The sequence below is a fragment of the Podarcis melisellensis genome, assembly GCF_964234715.1.
Source record: "Podarcis melisellensis genome assembly, chromosome: 4".
NCBI classification, from domain to species: Eukaryota; Metazoa; Chordata; class Lepidosauria; order Squamata; family Lacertidae; genus Podarcis; species Podarcis melisellensis.
In genome coordinates this window covers 17,934,097-17,956,804 of record NC_138531.1, presented here as the reverse complement: position 1 = coordinate 17,956,804, position 22,708 = coordinate 17,934,097, and the positions used below count along the sequence as shown (strand labels likewise).

The window sequence follows — 22,708 nt, the reverse complement described above, 5'->3', positions numbered from 1 at the left end:
CTTATTCCAGACGTTGCAGATTCTAGACAAAATGGACTGCTTCAAGAAGTGGCAGAAAGATATATCTAAATTTGTCTGGCAGGGCAAAAAACCCAGAATAAAATTTAAGATTTTAACTGATGAAAAAGATAGAGGGGGCTTCGCCCTGCCGGACTTAAGACTTTACTATGAATCAGCAGCATTTTGCTGGTTGAAGCAATGGCTACTTCTTGAAGACACAGACATTCTTGATCTGGAAGGATATGATAATAGTTTTGGTTGGCATGCATATTTGTGGTATGACAAGGTAAAGGTCTATAAAAGCTTTAAAAACCATATTGTCAGGAAAGCACTGTACAATGTTTGGAATAGATATAAGGACTTACTGGAAAGTAAAACCCCTAGGTGGTTGTCACCAATGGAAGCGAAAGCAGTGAAAAAAATTAATATGGACTCTAATTGGCCTAAGTATTGTGAAATTTTAGAATATGATGGTGAAAAACTGAGGCTACAAAGTTTTGAGAAGCTAAAGCACAAAGTTCGAGATTGGTTACACTACCGTCAGATAAATGAGATGTTTAAGCAGGACAGGAAACTTGGTTTTCAGAAGGAGAGGTCAAAGTTAGAAACAGAACTGTTAGAATCCAATACTAAGAATCTATCTAAAATGTATAATTTGCTGCTGAAATGGAATACACAGGATGAAACGGTGAAATCAGCTATGATTAAATGGGCACAGGATAAATTTACGGCATGTAATGCCCTGAAAGAGAATATAATGAAAATGATCTATAGGTGGTACATGACCCCAGTCAAACTTGCAAAGATCTATCATTTGCCCAATAACAAGTGCTGGAAATGTAACGAGGCTGAAGGTACTTTTTATCATCTTTGGTGGACCTGCCCAAAGATTAAGGCCCACTGGGAAATGATCTATAATGAAATTAAGAAAGTCCTTAAATGGACATTTGTAAAGAAACCGGAGGCTTTTCTCTTGGGGATGGTCGGCCAATTGGTACCAAAGAAGGATAGGACATTTTTCATGTATGCAACCACAGCAGCAAGAATCCTGTTGGCAAAGTATTGGAAGATGCAAGAATTACCTACTCTGGAAGAATGGCAGTCGAAGGTGACGGAATATATGGGATTGGCAGAGATGACCAGCAGAATCCGTGACCAGAGGAAAGAGACAGTGGAAGAGGACTGGAGGAAATTTAAAATATATCTTAAAAATCATTGTAAAATTGTGGACTGATAAGATGTCAAGGGGCAGGAAACAAAGAATTACAGTTGTAAATCTTAAACTTTAAGTAAACTTAAAAGGGACTTGATTAAAAATGGACTGATGAGTTGCTCGAAAAAATGGCAAAATAAGGATGTAGCGAAGGGAAGGTATGGGGAAGTCAAATTAATGTTGTATGTCTTTTTTGTTTGTGTTTTGTTTTGTATTGTATTGTTTTTGATATGTGTAAAAACCAATAAAAATATTTAAAAATAATAATAATAATAATTTGGAATATGCAGAAAATATTTAAAAACAATATTAAGGAACCGCAGAAAGAGGGGGAAGGAAATCAAGTTTCAAAATGTGAAAATGATTGTAAAATTATTGAAATGTATAAAATTGAAAATCATAAATATTATTATTAATAAGATTTCCCTTTATTAAGGCAAGGGGGACAGGGAGGATCAGCCAGCATGTTAGTCAGGGACAGGTTGGCTCTGTAAAACTGCTTGGACCCAACTGGAGAGATTGAGTTGATCAGGCTATAGAGCAGAAATATGGTCATGTGATTTATAGGGTGCAATGTATCATGTCATTGATTCACTGGGTCACCCGACATACTTACAGGCTCAGCAGACCTGAGACAGTTTCCCCTTCTATCACCCAGAGCAAAGACAGTTTAGGGTGGTGTGATAAGTTTCGCCACACTGGTCACCAGGCCTAGGGAGATGCCACAATTGTGATGCAGTGAGTTGAGCAGAACGGAAAGTGGACACAGGTGCTGAATTTTGGCCTCACACAGGGTGCTGCTGAAATTTGAAAGACCAAGGCCCATCCCTGCCCAGAGATGATGTAACCATTGAGCAATTAGAGATGATGTGAAATGCCCCCCTCATCTTCAACACCCTTTTAGCATGCTGCATAGTTGGTGAGGCCGTATTTCAGTAACTTGGGGGAGGGACAGCAAAAGGGGCAGGCCCAACTAGTGGTTTCCTCAAATGTGAGAGCAATAATGTGCTCCAGGGGCGGTTGCCCTGGGTGCAAAATTGTTAGGGGTGAAAATTTCAACACCAAGTGCTGCCTCAGTTTAGCTGCACACTTCTGTTGATGGGCTGTGTTGAAACGGCTTCTCCGTGCAACCCTGGGAGTTACCTCTCCAGACAAAAGAATGACTCTTCTTATCTCTGTGCCATTGATCTCCTGAGTGACATGGATGCCATTAGGCAGTTGAATACGCATGCATAGTCTCCATTTCCCTCCCTCCCATCCCTCCACACAGTCCTGGGCACTGGCAACCCACGTTATGCCACCGCCTCATGGTGCTATTGTTTGATTACACATTGCCATGCCAGGATTCAAAGTGAGGGTTTTGAGATTCTTTTGCCCATCCTGCTCTTCCCGTAGGAAACTCTACTTTGAGGGGAAGGGTGCAGTAGAGAAGAAAGGTAGGACATAAAGGTAAAGGTAAAGGTACCCCTGCCCGTACAGGCCAGTCTTGCCAGACTCTAGGGTTGTGCGCTCATATCACTCTATAGGCCGGGAACAGACACTTCCGGGTCATGTGGCCAGCGTGACAAGCTGCATCTGGCAAGCCAGCGCAGCACACGGAATGCCGTTTACCTTCCTGCTGGTAAGCGGTCCCTATTTATCTACTTGCACCCGGGGGTGCTTTCGAACTGCTAGGTTGGCAGGCGCTGGGACCGAAAGACGGGAGCGCACCCCGCCGCGGGGATTCAAACTGCCGACCATGCGATCGGCAAGTCCTAGGCGCTGAGGTTTTACCCACTGCGCTTACATAGAGTAAGTAAAACAACTCGTCAATCCCCGTGCTTGCAGTGAAAGAGTCTGAACTCAAAACTCTGTACAAATGTCTGAGAGCACAGAGTTCATGTAATCGCACACACCACACGTATACCTTTGTTAAGATGGAAAACATGTCCAGGCCTCCAATCACACAGAAGCTCTGGTTGGAGATAGGCGGACCTTCTTAGTGCAATGGGAAAGCTTTCAACACACTTTGTCTGCCCTGAAACAAATGCCTCCAAATACAGAAGGCCTCATTTTTGAGATCGCTTGTTGTGCCACACTTAAAAGACATGCCTGCTTTTGCCCTCAGTTCACATTAAATGTTATGTGAATGATGGAGGCCCTCACGCCAGCCTTCTACCATGCAGTCTGAGCACTGGCCTTCAGGAATGGAGGAACTGGCGCTATCACCCACAGCTCTGAATTGTACGGGCGTGACCTCTAAGCTGACAGCTAGCACCCTAACACTTCTCTAGCTAGGCCTTTGTATTTTCTCATAACCCCTGTCCCAAAGAAATCCCAAATAATTGCTGCTTGATCCTGTGAACCTGAGTGCCAACATCCCTTCTCCTAGTTTGCGCGGGCTTGTGCATTGCACACTTCTGTCCAAGCACATTGACCCAAGTACCACCCAAGGCTAATTCAGCTTGACAGGTAGAGCCTGAGACATCAAGTGACAAAGTAAAAATGACAAGCAATGGCAGCATCTTCCTAACAGTTGAAAGGGCAGAGAATGGAAACAGCTGTTATCACAGTCACCTCTCTTGGGAGAAAAGGCTTCATATGGTGAAGGACAGCCAATGGCAAAAGCCCTTGTTGTTTGCTTAGAACTTAGCTGATGTTCATATTGTTTTTAACCATCAGCAAGAAGCTGAGATGCAGCCTTCCTTTAAATAAGGGTGCCAAATTCTGATAGGAAGAGACCTGACCTGCACCTCCCAAACTAGTGTGCCACAATTCAAAGTAGCTACTTGGTGGATTTCACACTTCCTGAATTTTCTAATGCAATTTTCAGGTGTTAAAAAAAGTAAGTAACAACATACACTTTCTCTTGAGAGGAAAATGTGTTTAGATTGGTGTATTTTGGAAGGAAGTAAATTTGGAAATGGGTTTGGGGAGAAAATGCCTATTTGAATGCAAGTTTATGTGCAGATTGATTTATTTTTAAAAATCACAAATGAATGCGGACAAAGGACAATGGACTTACAGACAACTATGAGAGCAATATTTTAGCAAGAGGCACTGGGATGCTCAGGATTAGTATCCATCCAGTCTCCAGCAGAGCCAGGAGGTTCAGCATCCTGGCTCGGTTGAGACACAGAAAGCTTAGCTGAATCCATTGAATTTTAAGCCAGTGAAGAGTGGCATTCTGGGGGAAGGACCAGAGAGGGGAGACTTAGGCTGGAACCTAGGCTTGTTCAGTTTGGCCACATGACCTGGCAACCTGGTATAAATTAAGCCAACAAAAAGGGTGGTGTAACAAAAACACTCTTTAAAGGCTTGTTTTCCCTCTGCTAGCCTTAGAATAGCTCAGCCAGCACCTGCCCCACTCCTGAGCAGAGCTGGATCTGGTGTACAGTGGCACCACAGTTTACGAACTTAATCTGTTCCTGAAGTCCATTATTGAACTGAATCCATCCTTAAAACCTAATGAGGCCTACCACTGCCGGTGCCCTTCTACTGTTCAGTTTCCATTTGTAGACCGAGGTAAAGTTCACAAACCAGAACACTACTTCCAGGGTATTGCATAGCTCGTAAACTGAATCGTTCATAAACAGGACTGTTCTTAAACCCAGGTACCACTGTACTTTACACTCACATATCTTATGCTGGGCTTGCTTTATGCCAGATTCTTGTGTATAGGATTGTCCCCTACGTGTACGAGTGAAGTGGACCAATGCAGACTGATTTGCCCATCTGTGCTGTAAAAGCAGCTTGGAATGCACCAGATAACAGATTGCAGAAAGGGCCTGTTCAGAAAAATCAACCGTGGGTTGCAGTTAAAACTGGCAGATATCATTCGACTGCCCAGCACAGTGAAGAGAATGTTTGTGACAAAAGCCAAGTATCATATAGGTGCAATTTTATACTGATAGTTCAGGGAGGCAGGTCAGTTTTGGTTTTTTTAAGTTGCCACCAAAAATTTTTGTAAAGCAAAATTTGAGTTGAATTTGGAGATTTGAATTCAAATGGAACATCCATTGGATTTTAAGGAAAGTATCATGAGTTTAGGATGAAACTAGAACAAAATTTTAGGGCTGTACCTGCATGTGCTTGTTCTTGTCTCAAAATACTACTGTGTTCTCTCTCTCTCTCTCTCTCTCTCTCTCTCTCTCTCTCTCTCTCTCTCTCTCTCTCTCTCTGTGTGTGTGTGTGTGTGTGTGTGTATTTGTTTTCTGTTTTCCCATGGGTGTCAGATTTACCATATTTTTTGCTCTGTAAGACTCACTTTTTCCCTCCTAAAAAGTAAGGGGAAATGTGTGTGCGTCTTATGGAGTGAGTACAGGCTGCACAGCTATCCCAGAAGCCAGAACAGCAAAAGGGATCGCTGTGCAGCGAAAGCAACGATCCCTATTGTTGTTCTGGCTTCTGAGATCCAGAATATTTTTTCCTTGTTTTCCTCCTCCAAAAACTAGGTGCGTCTTATGGTCTGGTGTGTCTTATGGAGCAAAAAACACGGGACTTATGATTCTGGAGTCTATCTTAGGAAACATGATTAAAAATCATGGTAGATGATTGCTAGATCATTTGAAGAGGATAATTTTTGGTGGGCTGTGTGTGAATTATTTTTATTTCTTCTTTATAAAAAAAGATGTACAGACCATTAGTTATTTGAGTTATGCACTCCATCCAACCTATTGATTTCCTGAGGAACTACACCCATGCATTTCCCTCATGAGGGAAATGTGTGACAGGGAAGCCAATGTTTCCCTCAGAAAAAAATGCATTTCTATTCTAAGTGTAATAATACACATAAAATGTGAAGCTCTTGGACCACTGAAAGCTCCTGTAATGCTAAGTGCTCTGTAGCAATTATCAGAAGCGGCTGTGTGTTGCCTCTGTGAATTTCTAGGCTGATTGGCTCCATCTCCTTAATGAACTTTTCATTGGCAACCTGAAAAAAAAGAGAGCATGATGCCATGTTTTTAAAAAGCCTTGTTGACAAGAGCATAAATAAAATCTTGGCAGTTTATTTTGGCAGAAGATCACAAAGTGAACCGATATATTCTTGTGCTCTCCGACTTCAAAAGAAAAGACCTCGAATTTCTAATACTGTAGCCTGAAACACATAATGCTAATGCTTGCGTGTCAGGTTAAGTCTTAGTACAATGTGGAAATTTCTTCAGGACTTGAATCGACTCTGTAGCATTTTGCAGGTATTGTTAGAAAGCTCCCAGCCAGAATAAGAATGACTACCCCCCCCCATTAAAAATATTCAGAGAGACCGGGAAGGGGGTGTAGTTTAGTGGTAGAACATCGACTTCGCATTCAGAGGAAGGTCCTAGATTCAATTTCTGTGCTAGGCATTTTCACTCAAAATATGCCTTTCTAAATGGATTTCCTCTTAGAATATTTATTTCAGATGGATTTTGAGGCTTATTTTCCAATGTTGCAACATTCAGAGAAATATGGACTTCAATGGATAGTTATGTTTGTAAATGGCTCTGTGGCTTCTCTTCACAGCAAAGTGGCATATATATTTTTATGAAATAAATAAATTTACCCCATTTGCCCTGTAGATTCATATCACTTGTTTTAGGAGACCAGAAATAAGAAGGCAAGATACAAGGTATTGGGTGTAAATAGGGGACATTTATTAAATAACAATATTAAGAACCTCTAAACTAGGGTTGGGTGATATCTGGTTTTCAACATCATGATATATCACCAGCTAAACATTGTGATATACTGATATATCATGATGACTGAAATAAGGATGGAACTATGTAGCGCACACATGCACACACAGACACACATCATGATTCACAATATATAGCCAGGCCAAAAATTATGAAACCGATATCATGATATGGACTTCTAAGCAGTTTGGGATTATATATCAATATATCACCCAGCTCAATTACATGGTGGGGCTACTATCTGTGGGAAATATTCAGTACTCTGCTGGCCATGATCAGGTGAGCCTACTCTGCAGAGGTGAAAAGGTGGTGTTAAACTCTACCACTTCCCCCCGCCTCACCCTTACAGGTGAGAAGGATGGTTTTCCAGATTTACACCTCCTCTGGGCCACACAATTCCCAGTATTTCACACAGGTAAAATTCAACAGTGATCCACAACCGGCCCTATGGATTGCAGAGTCCTTTGCGCACGTCTCTGGAATTACTAATCATCGGGCAGCATCTGCCTCAAAGAAAATCGGTACAAGGAGCAAGACATACTGACATCTTCCCAATATTTTCTAGAAAGCGATTAAGGAAGTACCATACTGGCAAATTGCAGAGCATTGGACATTAGAGTGACTATGAGTGACAAGTGGCATACTCACCAATTGTTCAGCCCTTTCCCCTTTCCCCCCACCCACACCTGCCACAGAAGAGGAACAAGTCTCAACTAAGGAGTTGTGTGGTGCCTGCAAATGTCCTCTCCCCAGACCTCTTTTAAGGCTGAGCCTGGGAGCAGCAGTCAGTTCAGAATGGAATTATGAAGGTTAAATTCCGCCAGCACCTCAAAATTCAGTTCCTTTTCCTTAGTAATAATAATAATAATAATAATAATAATAATAATAATAATAATAATAATTATTATTTGTACCCTGCCCATCTGGCTGGGCTTCCCCAGCCACTCTGGACGGCTTCCAACAAAGATGAAAGATACACTAAAATATCACATATTAAAAACTTCCCTGAACAGGGCTGCCTTCAGATGTCTTCTGAATGTCAGGTAGATGTTTATCGCTTTGACCTCTGATGGGAGGGCGTTCCACAGGGCGGGCGCCACTACCGAGAAGGCCCTCTGCCTGGTTCCCTGTAACTTGGCCTCTCGCAGTGAGGGAACCGCCAGAAGGCCCTCGGAGCTGGACCTCAGAGTCCGGGCAGAACGATGGGGGAGGAGACGCTCCTTCAGATATACTGGACCGAGGCCGTTTAGGGCTTTAAAGGTCAGCACCAATACTTTGAATTGTGCTCGGAAACGTACTGGGAGCCAATGTAGGTCTTTCAAGACCGGTGTGGTATGGTCTCGGCGGCCGCTCCCAGTCACCAGTCTAGCTGCCGCATTCTGGACTAGTTGTAGTTTCCGGGTCACCTTCAAAGGTAGCCCCACGTAGAGCGCATTACAGTAGTCCAAGCGGGAGATAACCAGATCATGTACCACTCTGGTGAGACAGTCTGCAGGCAGATAGGGTCTCAGCCTACGTACCAGATGGAGCTGGTACACAGCTGCCATGGATACAGATTTGACCTGTGCCTCCATGGACAGCTGTGAGTCCAAAATGACTCCCAGGCTGCACACCTGGTCCTTCAGGGGCACAGTTACCCCATTCAGGACCAGGGAATCCTCCACACCTGCCCGCTATATCAGGGCTTTTTTTCCAGTCAGAACTCACTGGAACCTAGTTCCGGCACCTCTCAGATAGGCACCATTGCCATTCTAAGAAAACAAAGGAGTTATGGCACCTCTTTTTCAACAAAAAATAGCACTGAGCTATATTGTTTAAGTCAGCTGAGGTTTAGGTTATATTGTGTCACAGAACCCCTGTCACAGGAGAATCTGCTTCTTTCTGATATAGGATATTGCTAAAATACAGCTTCATTGAAAATGCATCTTGCTTTCTTGAACCAGCACATCTTACTTCAATCATATGAAACATTCCCCTCCCTTTCTCTCCCTTTTGAAACAGGTTCTTCCAAACACACTTGCAAGAAATAATGTGACTGAGTCAAACACATTAAAGCTTTTGCTAAGCGTGTTCATGATTTTTAAAGAGCTTGAGCTCCAGGGTCAAGCCATTGGAGAAAACGCATGCGGAAAAACTTGCATTGTGTCATGTAATATATTCAGCTGGGACATAATTCATCCATGCAGTGGAACTGGGAGGTTTTAAAACTTGGCTTTTATTTTTAGTTATCTATTATGCAACAAACTTGGCTTCATGCACCAGTAAATTCTATTATCTAGCAGCAGCACTATTTTGCTCTAAATCCAGTTTATAAATACAGAAATATTGTTGCAATGAAAAATGGCATTAATATTCACCAAGCAAAAATGCCTCCAAGGTCTTGGTCATTCTCGAGCTGGGTATATTGATGTGAGCTGATAAATAAGTTGGATTGCCCTCATTTGTGCTTCCAGTGCAGCACAGAAATGAGAGTACTTTCAAAACTGGCTACTGCAAGAAAGCTCTGATGATCTGAAATGGGACGGTATCTGCCACCAAGAGAATCATTATATCCCCGATATTGACAAGAAAAGGATTAAGGAAGTGCCACACTGGCAAAGTGCAGAGCATCAGACAATACAGCCATTATGGGTGAGCAAGAAATTTTCAGGGTGAAGTGTTAGGAGCAGCAGGGTCCAACACATGCTGTTGCTAGTCCAATGGGCCAAAAGCAGGAGATTTGGTAGGGGGTGGATTGGAGGTCAGATATCCAATTGTATATCAGTTATCCTCCCCTGTTACAGCCACCCAACTGGCTCCACTAGAAGTAGCGCTGTTAGTATCTGAAGTCCCATGCTGTGGAACAATCTTCCAGCAGAGATTAAACAGGCATCAAAAGTGATCTTCAGGAATCTCTTGAAGACTTCGTTATGCTGGAAGGCCAAGGCAGTGGTTTAATTCTTTCTTGATTAGCCAGTCATTTTAATGAATGTTCTTTAAGGAGGTGTGTTTTGTTTTGTTTTGACAGTTCTGTACAGCACCCTGATGTTTTGAGAAAACATAAATGTGTATATATACATATAAATTAGCATACAGTGATGTTATATTTTGTGTCATGGACCTTTACCCTGAGTCTTTTAAGTCTGCTTACCTTTCCTGGTGGGCGGTGTTGTGGTTGGTATTTGGGAATCTACAGTGATCTGGTGTGGGGGGATGGAAAGTAGACGCCCCCATCGGGGTGCCCCTATTTGATGCAAGTCATAGGGATCCCCCTATTGGTGGTTTACCCTTATATGGACTCCCTGAAGACGGGTGGGAGTCGAGATATAGCCTGGCTTCACCCAATGCTAAGCCAAACCACTCACATCTGTAACCAATAAAGTTGTGGCCTATTTGAACCCATAAACCAAATTACTCTTTGTGGCATTTGCCCTCCTAGGTGTGTGACATCATACTGGGTTCATAAAGAAAGGATTAACTAATTGTAAAATGACTAACCAATGGGAACCCAAGGGGCAGAGTTAGGGACCATAAATTGTCTAATGGAGCTCAAGCAACTGGCATTTTGTTATGTGGGTTAGCAGCTAAAATGAAGTGGGGACGTCCAGAAGAGGGGAAAATAACAGATGAGGAAAATGAAAAGAAAAAAAACCTCAACAAAACTTTGTTACTTCAAAAGTGAACATAGAGTTTATTCTTGTGGAATGTATATGACAGCACAAGTACTTCCAGGTTTGTATTATTCACCAAGTGAAGGTGATCAAACTCGTCTTTTTGGGGGGTTCTGGCAATGTCACACAGAATTGCACTCCAAGAGGGATGCAGAGGAAACTCTTTGACACTCTGATGCCTGAGGGCTGCTTTTCATTGCTGTGCCATCTCATGGGGAAAAAAACATTTCTAATGAAAGATTTAACAGACATTCAAGTGACTCCGCAAAAAATATGCGAACCACAAGTAGGAAATGGTGGATTTTGACAGTTTTACTTTTTCTCCATTTCTCTTTCTTTTTTCTCCGTACTTAAGTTCGGGTCTCCATTTTAGTTTGCTTATTTATTCATTTTTGCATCATCATGGTGAAAAAAATTCATTACAATTCAGTGAAAATTTCTCCTAATATACCCATTTTTGTATGCAGTTTTGCCTAATGTACACATTTTTTTTTGCCAAACAATGTCTCCAAATATAATGCACTTCATATTATGTTCCACTACTATATCCATACTTTAACCTAATATGTGCAGATTTGTACACATTTTTTTGGCTAAAGAACTGCATTGCAAAATGCATTTCGAAGGATACTTGCATTTTGGTGCACAGATTGCTTCAGAAAGTGCAAATTATGTAGGTTCACTTTCAAATGTGAACGGAATCAACATTCTCCCCATCCCTAGCCGTCAACCAAGTGCTCAACATTTGCTTGCAGCATAAATTTCTATCCTCATCTGTATGCAGGTGAATTACTTATGGGAAGGTTCCCATCTTTTCAAATAATGCTAATATAACCATTCTTAGGCACCATTCTTAATATGTGCAATACATTCTTGTTAAAAGATGGTCTAGAAATATGAAAAAAATTGGTATTCATTTGCATGTATTTGAAAGAATATATTTTGTTCATTTTAAGGGGTAATTAAGTGATATCATATGAGAATTATTTTGGATGCTAAGATATATATTCTGTGCACTATACTTTAAGGAGACAAGATGCAGATAGAAATTAAGATAGGCTGGCATAAAAAGAGCTGTACCAGATGTGTCCCATCAGCCCCATAGAGAGCTGGTTAAGTTTTCAGTCTCCCTGTCTCTAACTAGGACTTTTTAAAAAAGGACAAGTAACTTGTGAAGCACCTGACAGGACAGACTGCGATACACACATCAGTTTTCCTATTATTATTATTATTATTAGGCAGAGAAACTAGTGCATCAGCAACAGAGAGCCTAGCCTGACATTGATTTCTGTGTTCTTAATGTCTATGGGTTTATTGCCAATGAGAATAACAACTGGACAGCTACTAAATTTTTGAAAACACAAAGGCTTATGACAGCTTCAGTTATAATTATGGCTTTAACACCTAAGTTTGAGGAAACAAACACCTCCTTTGGCAGAGTTATCAGCGACTGTCAATCAGAATTTAAAGCGTTCTACAAACAGAGATGGAGTTTTATTTTAGGGTCAGGTCACCAGATCATTCTCTAAAGCCCTGCAGCCTTACGAGAGTTTAAGGTCAGGTCAACGAAAATAGTAGCAGGAAGGATCAACATAGCAAAGTGAGGAATGCATGTGTAGTTAACCCAGTTCCAATAATGACCAAGTTGAAGAATAGCTGTACATTTGTGGCTAATTTTGGACTGCGCACTTTGGTAATCAAGAGTAATTTGTGAATTAAGGAGGTGCATGTCAGAGGCTAAAATGCATCAGGCTCTTTCTTGTTTGCTGTTAATTTATCCCTATGTTTCCATGCTTTAGAAGCATTCTGGGATGGAAACTCCACTCCCAGCCACATTGGCATGAAAGTAAAAAAACAACAACAGCCTCACTGGAGTAGCTAAAATCAGCAACTGACACTAAGCCAATAGGCAGTGAAAGTAATAATCTGTTGGGGAAATATTAGTTATTCAATTAAATATACAAAGGGGCAAGGCAAATAACTTATGTCCTCACAAATCACTTGTCTTTCCTAAATTCTGACTGGCCAGACTAGGGACTTGCCCACATTTCTGTTTGTCCAAGCTGTTTTCCACTTGTCTTGTACTTGCTGAGTGGTTTTCTGTTTACCCCACCACTTTCCCTGGGAAAACCTGCTCTTCAGTGCTGAATCGGAGCAAATGTCAATCTGTGGTAAACCTGATTAATGTTTGCTCCAATTCAGCACTAAAGAGCAGGTTTTCTGCAGGTGAAAGCAGAAGTCTGGATGAGCCCCTTGGATGAGCTCATCCTATAGTGGGCAGATTTCTTCAAATACTGACCATTCTCTATGAATTGCCTTTCCATCATTATTTATGTTCCAGGTTCCAAAAGAGTTGGACTGAACCAATATTTCTCACTAGTCTAACTTCCACCACACCAAACTTTTTCCAGCTACTTCTCAAATTATTATTATTATTATTATTATTATTATTATTATTATTATTATGCATATTTCACAGCTCAGTGATATCAACACATGGTTCATCACTAAGAAAATGTCATGCCATGTGTGATGTTGTATCTGATTGGCTGTGCTGGTCCACGTGATTTTATTTACTCCATCTTAGACATGGTGTAACATCACATGCTACTGAACAACACCATCCCATTGCCTTTGTTATTGCTTGTTTATTGATTGACACATTGCCTTTTCATCCAGTATGCACACAAGACAGCTTACAATAATAAGATAACATTATGATCCAGAACATCCCTATGCAGTGGATGCTCGGATTGTGAACGTGATCCATGCGGGAGACATGTTTGCAACACACAACATTCGCAACCCGCAGCACCACATCTGCGCATACAAGGGTCACAATTCAGTGCTTATGCGCAAAGCACAATTTAGTGTTTCTGTGCATGCTCGAGTGCCGAAACCTGGAAGTAACCCATTCTGGTACTTCCGGGTTTCGGCGCATCCGTAACCTGAAAACGCGTAACCCGAAGCGTCTGTAACCTGAGGTATGACTGTACATTAAAGACATCAAACCCCAAATAAACTGAAACAAGCACAAGAGACAGTATTATGACAGAGGCAAGGAAAGAAGAACTGGCCATACCTTTCACTCGCCCCAGTGGCTTTCAGTATAACCAGTGCTTTTTCCCCCTCTAAAAAATGTTTAGTGGTACAGTGATACCTCGGGTTAAGTACTTAATTCATTGCGGAGGTCCGTTCTTAACCTGAAACTGTACTTAACCTGAAGCACCACTTTAGCTAATGGGCCTCATGCTGCTGCGACACCACTGGAGCACAATTTCTGTTCTCATCCTGAAGCAAAGTTCTTAACCTGAGGTACTATTTCTGGGTTAGCGGAGTCTGTAACCTGAAGCTTATGTAACCTGAAGCGTATGTAACGCAAGGTACCACTGTACTTTCGTTTTCCTACTCATATTGAAATACTGACTCTCAATGAAGCCAAACTTAGATACACAAAACGTTTAGGGGTATGCGTACCTTGCATCTCCCCAGAAAAACAAACTGAGAATAACATAATAGGAAAGGCTTTAAGAGAGCCTCCCCCCCCCCTATTTCCACACTCCTTAGAGATTTATTGGGTCCGCCATCACAGTGGTTCTCTCCAACAGCCAAGACAGGAGCTGGGCAGATGCCAACCAACTCAGAGAAGTAGACAGTTATCTGGTCAGTAGCAGACACTGTGCTGGGTGTTGATGCTCGCTTGACCTCCAGTCACTCAAATTGCAGCTGCTTACTGGGAGGCAGAGGGAGATGGAGAGGGAGAGAAGGCTGGCTGGCTGGCTAGTTGGGGCAAATGCACCAGTGGAAGCACCAGATTGGTAATGTCAATGTGATGGTGCACCCAGCAAAACCCTAAGGATCTTATTTTTGTCTGAGCTGGGTTAGTACCTTTCCCTCTCTGGGACCAGCTGTGCATTGGATTCATTCCCTCAACTTCCCTTTGGCTGCTGCCTCACCTCTTTACTCTCTGTCCCCAACCTGGAAGGGAAAAGGCACTTAAAGTATTGGTGGGCAAGAGGTTCCATGCCCTTTTCCTGTCCTCCATTACATACCCTCCAATATGCTTCCAGTGAAAATGGAGGTGTCCTATTCAACAACAACAACAGCTATTATTTTTATTTATACTCCGCCCATCCGACTAGGTTGCCCCAGCCATTCTGGGCGGCTTTAAACATGCATAAGAACACAACAAAACATTAAACATTTAAAAACTTTCCTATACAGGGCTGCCTTCAGAGGTATTCTGAAGGTTGTATAATTACTTTTCTCCTCGGCTCAGGGAGTCACATAATTCCATACCCTCCACCATATCTCTGATGAAAATAGGGACATCCTAAGGAAAAGTGAGGGACGCGGGTGGCGCTGTGGGTTAAAACTCCTGTATTGGGAAGCTTTTTCCTTCTTTTTGTGGTCCACTAAGACCCCTAGAAGAGGGACGAGGGTGGTGCTGTGGGTTAAACCACAGAGCCTAGGGCTTGCCGATCAGAAGGTCAGCGGTTCAAATCCCCATGACGGGGGTGAGCTCCCATTGCTCAGTCCCTGCTCCTGCCAACCTAGCAGTTCGAAAGCATGTCAAAGTGTAAGTAGATAAATAGGTACCGCTCCGGCGGGAAGGTAAACAGCGTTTCCATGCACTGCTCTGGTTCACCAGAAGCGGCTTAATCATGCTAGTCACATGACCCGGAAGCTGTATGCAGGCTCCCCGGCCAATAAAGCAAGATGAGCGCTGCAACCCCAGAGTCAGCCACGACTGGACCTAGTGGTCAGGGGTCCCTTTACCTTTAAGGAAAAGTGGGCTATTCCAGGATCAAATGAGAAACCGGAATGACTTCTGTAAATCCAGCACCGTCCCTGTAAAATAGGGACTGGTTTCCATCAGCAGTGGTGCGCTTAAGCAGTAGCACCCAGAATGCAACCTGTTGTCCACAGCTGGTGACGGTCATATGTTCTGGGGCTAGGGTCTGGCATAGGAGATGACTTGTGGCTGGTTGCACCCTTCTCTTGAATTTTCACTTGGAAATAAAAAACCGCTGTAGTATAGCTCCCCCCTCCTTAAAAGCAAATAATCTCTTCTCACCTTTTGCTCCCTTTTTATCTTCTTCCATCTCATTCCCTACTTACTTAGAGGAAAATAGGAGGCTGCATTTTCAATAACTTCAAACAGCCCCGTGGCTGTACAGGAACAGGAACACCATTTAATTGCTAGGAGACTCTTTTCTTCCTGAGAGTTTTGTGCCTTCCGAGGGGATGATATAGCTGTCTCTTAAAATGCCAAGTTTTTTCTTCTTCTGGGTCTATTTGTAATCGTATCTCCTTTATTGGCATTATTGTAGTTGTCATTATTTATATACTGTACTGTAAAATTATATACCACTATTCATAAAGGAAGATCAGAGTGGTTTACAACAATCACGCATAAAACTGTACAGTAAAATAAAATAGAAATGAAATTATTATGGATAACGCAAATTCTAGCTAGGAACAAAAGCCAGGAGAAAAAATGTGAAAAGATATTCTGGCCAGCGATCTGATGATGCCAGCTTACTTATATAACATACATCTTTATAACAGAAGTCAGAGCTTCAGTTATACCCTGATGGTTTCCAGATCTTGTCACCGATTGGCAATTGTCTGCAGCAGACCATAAAATAATTAATTTTAGAACCAATTTAAGAAGCTGGCATTTTCTGGAATGAGGTTGGTCTCTTCCAGAGTTCCATTTCCCCACCACATCTCCCTGAATGAGCTTTTAAACCTGTTGAAAAACTGGCCCTTAGGTTGGGGGGTGAGCAGAAATGATCTCTCTCTCTCTCTCTCTTTATCACTCAGAGTTCATGATCCTTCCACCATTTTCATTTTTAGCTTTTAGAACCTTTAGACCCCCCTTTTTTTTAACAAGCCACAGAGAGGAAGAATTGACACTGAGGCTTTGAGACAAGGGGCTCTGTTCATTGAACATTTCAGGTGGCATGAAGTCACAATTCATTAGTTTCATAATGACATGGCCTCCGTGACCTGATGCCGGCTATAATGCAATTCCTTTTTTAGGTGATGTGCTTTTGTAAAAATAAAATAAAAAAATCAAACCATTTTCAAGTCCAAATGGCTACAAGTCCCCAAAAATTGTACAGGTGAACTTCTTGCCCCAAGGAATCCCTAACTGCACTTGTGTAGAAGATGCACATAAGTCTGGGCACTGGGAATATTCCACTGTTCATGGGCTTCCTAAAAGAAGAAGAAGAAGAAGAAGAAGAAGAAGAAGAAGAAGAAGAAGAAGAAGAAGAAGAAGAGTAGTAGTAGTAGTAGTAGTAGTAGTAGTAGTAGTTTGGATTTGATATCCCACTTTATCACTACCCTAAGGAGTCTCAAAGCAGCTAACATTCTCCTTTCCCTTCCTCCCCCACAGTAAACACTCTGTAAGGTGAGTGAGGCTGAGAGACTTCAGAGAAGTGTGACTAGCCCAAGGTCACCCAGCAGCTGCATGTGGAGGAGGGGAGACGCGAACCTGGTTCACCAGATTACGAGTCCACTGCTCTTAACCACTACACCACACTGGCTCGCTAATAGGAATATCTGCCATTTTGCTAGTCTAAGGTAAGCATTCTTATTCTTATTCTTATTATTACTTTTATTATTAAAAACCCTATTAGCTTACCTGGTGCTTGAATTTTGGAAGGAAGTGCATGGAACAGTGGAGGGAATACATTGTACTCAGTCTTCTTCTCTGGTGATCACTCGTAGCCGAGTAAGATTGCCTTCCATGAACATGATTTTAACAGTGAGTGACTGTGGAGGCCAATTCTGGATCCACACTTCCTTTCACAGTGGGGACATTGGTTTCCAGGTGGGAGTTGATCACAGTGAGAGTTTGCCAAGCGTGCCTTCCTCTTAGGACGTTTCTCCCTGAGTTTGAGCGTCTTCAAACCCTGTGACACCTTTGGTAAAGGCTGTTCTCCAATTGGAGCACTCGGGCGTCAGCATAGCTGAGCAACTGCCAGGGTCTATGTATCATCATTGGGACCAATGCCAAACATGGACACCCATCGCCGTGCTCCTACACCCCTTTGTGAGGTAAATGCCATAAATGTAAAGGACATGACTTTACCCTAAGAATCATGGGAAATGTAGTCTGTTAAGGGAGTTGGAACTGTAGCTTTTTGAATGGTAAACTGCCGTTCCAAGAATCCTCAGGGAGAAGCAATGTGTTTTAAATGTATGCTGCCTAAGTTTCGCTGCCATCTTTTAAGTGGGGGGACCAGCGACAGGATTTGCTTCCAACTTCATCTCCATCAAGCCCTGCATGTAATTTGGGTCCAGGGGAAGAGGACAAGCACATAGTGGTGAGACGAACAGAGGCATTCAGGGAGGGATCACTTTCCTTCCTCCTCTTCCTGCTGCAAACGCAGCAGCAGTGACAGCAGCATCTCCCTCAGTCACTCTGAGGCAGCTGCCCAGGCAGGAGTGGCGTGGCATGGCATACCTCACCTTGGGGGGGGGATTTATTTTAAAAACACATATATTTGCCATTTTGTCACTCCCCTCAGTACTGACACCTGGGGCAAACGGCCCCAACTACACACTCCTTCCTATGCCTCTGCCTTCAGATGTCTTCTAAAAGTCAGGTAGCTGTTTATTTCCTTGACATCTGATGGGAAGGCGTTCCACAGGGTGGGCACCACTACCGAGAAGGCCCTCTGCCTGGTTTCCTGTAACCTCACTTCTCGCAGTGAGGAAATCACCAGAAGGGTGGACCTCAGTGGGTGGGGGTGGAGCTGAACGATGGTGGTGGAGATGCTCCTTCAGGTATACTGAGCCGTTCATGGGGCAGTGCTGGATTAAACCCTGTAGAGGCTCCTTGGCAGTCAAAATCTGGGCAGGGAACAGGCCTCCTGTGCATGCTGGAATAACATTGAACTAAGATACAGTGGTATCTTGGGTTAAGTACTTAATTTGTGCAGGAGGTCCGTTCTTAACCTGAAACTGTTCTTAACTTGAAGCACCACTTTAGCTAATGGGGCCTCCTGCTGCCACCGTGCTGCCAGAGCACAATTTCTATTCTCATCCTGAAGCAAAGTTCTTAACCCGAGGTACTATTTCTGGGTTAGCAGAGTCTGTAACCTGAAGCGTCTCTAACCTGAAGCGTATGTAACCCGAGGTACCACTGTAGCTTGATTGTTGCGGTGAGTATTGGATAAAACAAGAGCAGGGAGGGGATCCCTCGGACCTGCCCCTCTCTTGCACTCTACTCTGCACTTTCAGATATGGAGGAGCCCTCCCCCCACAAGGAACTGACAGCCTGACTTTTGCCTTTCAGCTGCTGGACAAAGATCAGCTCCAGCTTCTGGGCATCATCCAGGACTGCCAGGCAGCTCGGCTCAGGGGGCTCCGAACCCTGAAGTACTCCAAGCAGGAGACGGCCAAAGCCATTCTGGTGAGTGATGGGTGGTGTGAGGGACCCCCATGGGGAGGGAGAGGCAGAGAGGGGATGGTGTTTGGGGTTGGAGCCATCCTCTGGAGACTCCCGGAAGGAGCTGACTTTCCTCCTCTGCTCTCTTCTAGAACATCCTCGGCCACTTGGAGTACTTCAGGGATCACCCCCTGAGCCTGGCCCTGGCCTTCGAGGCCCTCCAGCAGTTGAGGTGAGTGGGATCTTTGAGGTGAGTGGGGTCTTTGGACTGGGCGGGGCTGCAGGGGGCAGAACTCCAGGGGGAGCTTTGGGTGGGCAAGTCAGACAGGAGGGAGAAGGGGACAAGGGAGACTTGGAAGAGGCAGTGTCTAACCCCTTCCCTTTCTCTCTCCAGTTTTATGAGACCCCACTTCAGTCCCTCTATGGTCAGTGCTATCGTCCATAGAACAACAGAGGCAGTTCTGGGGAGCGCAGAGGAGGACAAAGAGGTATGTCCTCTGCTTTAACTTCTCTTTGCACAGCTCTTTCTTCTTCCCACACTCTTACAAAATTTAACCCAGCAGCACTCAACCTCTCTTCTCTCTTTTCCCACAGGAACTGAAGAGGCCATTCCAGAGCCTGCTGGGGGGGTCTCCTCCTAGAAGCCCCCAATACTAGCACCCTTCTCCAGTTGCTTACCGTAAGTATCCTGATAGCATCAGGAGTGGTTTTAGGGTTGCCCCCCTGTCCCTTACCCAACTGACTGTCCCATTTCTTTCATCCCCCAGGACCTCCGATATTACGCCCTTTTGGGGAGTGAAGACCAAAGGAAATTAGCGGCCAGCAGGATATCCCTGCTGCTGGCCCTTTCACGAAGATTCCCAAACCTAACAGTAAATATTTTGCCTTCCTGTATTCAGTTCTTTGGTTGCTTCCGTCCTTCCTGGGTGGGGCTGCTTCTCTTACACCCATCCAGGGTGGGGTTCATAGTGTCAACTGACTCATATTTGTCTTTCCTCTGCAGAACACAGTAATTTGGCTGGAGCTGGCTTGTTTCAGGAAAAATCTGAAAGAAGGTAAGCCCCACACCTTGGGGACAGTGAACTCCCTGTCCCTTGTTTGCCCAAGACACACCTCCCAGGTCTTCTTGCTGGGAGTCCTGCAGGACCTGCTTCCTGCCTGGCAGACCTTTCCCACCTGGCCTGGGAGGGCACCACCCAGACTGACTCCAGCTACAAGCAGCCTGAGAGGACTGAACAGGTTTTCTCTCTTTTTCATTCTTTTCCATCCAGATGACATCATCATTGAGGAGTTGTGATTTTCATCCTTGAAGGAATTGCTGCTCTATTTTGTCATCTCAACTGGCCAAAGACTGGCAGAAGAAGAGGCACTGAGAATCAGGAGGGGGACAGGTGATTTAACCAGCCATGAAATATGGACTGAGATGGGGCAGAACTAGAAGGAAGGAAGGAAGGAAGGAAGGAAGGAAGGAAGGAAGGAAGGAAGGAAGGAAGGAAAGAAAGATGGCATCCAGAACAGATAGTCATCTAATCCCTACTTTAAAACGTGCAAGGAAGGAGAGTCCATCACCTTCCAGGGGAGTCCATTCCTCTGTTGAACAATGTTCAGTCGGAATCTCCTTTGTTGTATCCTGAAGCCATTGGTTCAAGTCCTACCGTCCAGAGCAGGAGAAAAAACGCTTGTTGCATCTTCCATGTGAAAATGGCTCTCTCTGGTGTCACTGGATCAAGCTGATCAATTTTCTTGCATTTCTTAAACTAAATACTTTTTAATGGATTTTGAATAAACATGCAATAAATTGTTACTGTTTTGAATTTCATTGTATTATTGTCTTCTTTTCTGTTGTTGAAATAGCATGAGCATTTTTTTTTATGCTGCATCACTCCTTGGATTGACTCATGTTAAGCTTGTGGTCCACTAAGACCCCTAGAACCTTTTCCCTTGTACTACTAGCAAACCAGGTATCCTTCGTCTTATATTGGTGCAGCTGGTTCTTCCTGCCAAAGTGCAGAACCTTAGATTAGTCCCTATTGGATTTCTTTTTGTTTTTGGTCATTTATGATTAAGTTATTAGGGGGGAAATGGAATTAGGAGTCATTTTCATCAAAGGAATTAAGGCAATTTATACAGATCAAACTACAAACCTGATTGTAAATAATGCAATTACAGGAAAAAATGTAAGGTGCAGAAGGGGGCAAGGCAAGAATGCCCCCTATCACTGCTTCAATCTATATCAGCCCTACAGGTGTTCGCACAGAGGATAAGAAATAATTCTGAATTAAAGGGGATAAGGATGGGCCAATGGAATTATAAGATAAAAGCCTTTGCGGGTGATGTGGTGTTTTCTGTAGAAGAACCATTGACAAGTGTACCTAAGTTATTACCATTTTCAGAGTTGGTTACATTATTGGCAACTACATGAAATATACAAAGAAGATAACAAGAAAGGGTTTAGCTATACGACATGCAGATTCCAAAAGGAAATTGTAGAAGGGAAGGTGAAGCTGCTGAAAGGTGGATGTAGTAGTCTGTTAGAATGGGAAACAAAAGATGAAGAGGTGAAATCAGTTACAGATAGGTAGCCGTGTTGGTCTGCCATAGTCAAAACAAAAAAAATTCCTTCCAGTAGCACCTTAAAGACCAACTAAGTCAGTTCTTGGTATGAGCTTTCGTGTGCATGCACACTTCTTCAGATACCTGAAGAAGTATCTGAAGAAAGAAAGAGGGGGTTTTGCCCTGCCGGACTTGAGGTTATATTATGAATCTGCAGCCTTTTGCTGGTTGAAGGATTGGTTTCTGTTGGAGAACACTGATGTCCTGGATCTGGAAGGGTTCGATAATGCTTTTGGCTGGCATGCATATTTGTGGTACGACAAGGTTAAAGTTCACAAACTGTTTAAAAACCATATTGTCAGAAGAGCAATATTTATGGTCTGGACAAAATACAAAGATTTATTAGAGAGTAAGACCCCGAGGTGGCTATCACTGGTGGAGGCCAAGGCTCGAAAAAGACTCAACATGGAGGCCTACTGGCCGAAATATTGGGAAATAATTGAAAAAATTGGAGACAATTGGAGGTTGCAGAGCTTGGAAAAATTAAGAAATAAGGTGCAAGATTGGTTACACTATGCTCAAATTCAAGAGGTTTTTAAAATAGATAAAAAGGTTGGGTTCCAGGTGGAAAAATCGAAACTAGAGACGGAATTGTTAGAACCAAAAACTAAGACACTTTCGAGAATGTATAATCTGCTGCTTAAATGGAACACACAGGACGAGATAGTTAAATTGGCCATGATAAAATGGGCACAGGATATTGGGCATAACATTATGTTTGAGGACTGGGAAAGGTTATGGAACACCGGAATGAAATTCATGGCATGTAATGCCTTGAAGGAAAACATTATGAAAATGATATACCGGTGGTACATGACTCCAGTCAAGCTTGCTAAGATATATCACCTGTCTGACAATAAATGTTGGAAATGTAAGGAGGCCAAAGGGACATTCTTTCACCTCTGGTGGACCTGCCCAAAAGTGAAGGCCTTCTGGGAAGTGATTTACAATGAGTTAAAAAAGGTATTTAGGTATACCTTTCCCAAGAAACCAGAGGCCCTCCTTCTGGGCATGGTGGACCAGAAAGTGTTAAAAAAGGACAGAACCTTTTTTATGTATGCTACTACAGCAGCAAGAATTCTCATTGCAAAGTACTGGAAGTCACAAGATTTACCCATGCTGGAGGAATGGCAGACGCAGTTGATGGACTATATGGAACTGGCCGAAA

At 43.2% G+C, this 22,708-nt stretch overlaps 1 protein-coding gene across 1 annotated transcript in view; it reads left to right on the top strand.

Moving 5' to 3' along the window:
- Positions 1-20,741, top strand: part of LOC309368336 (uncharacterized protein) — a 126,216-nt gene extending 105,475 nt beyond the window's left edge. Inside the window, exon 10 of the mRNA XM_081908309.1 lies at positions 20,199-20,741. Coding sequence (XP_081764435.1) covers positions 20,199-20,224 — 26 coding nt within the window. The 3' untranslated portion in view covers positions 20,225-20,741. The remainder of the gene's footprint in view (positions 1-20,198) is intronic.
- The last annotated feature ends 1,967 nt before the right edge of the window (positions 20,742-22,708 follow it).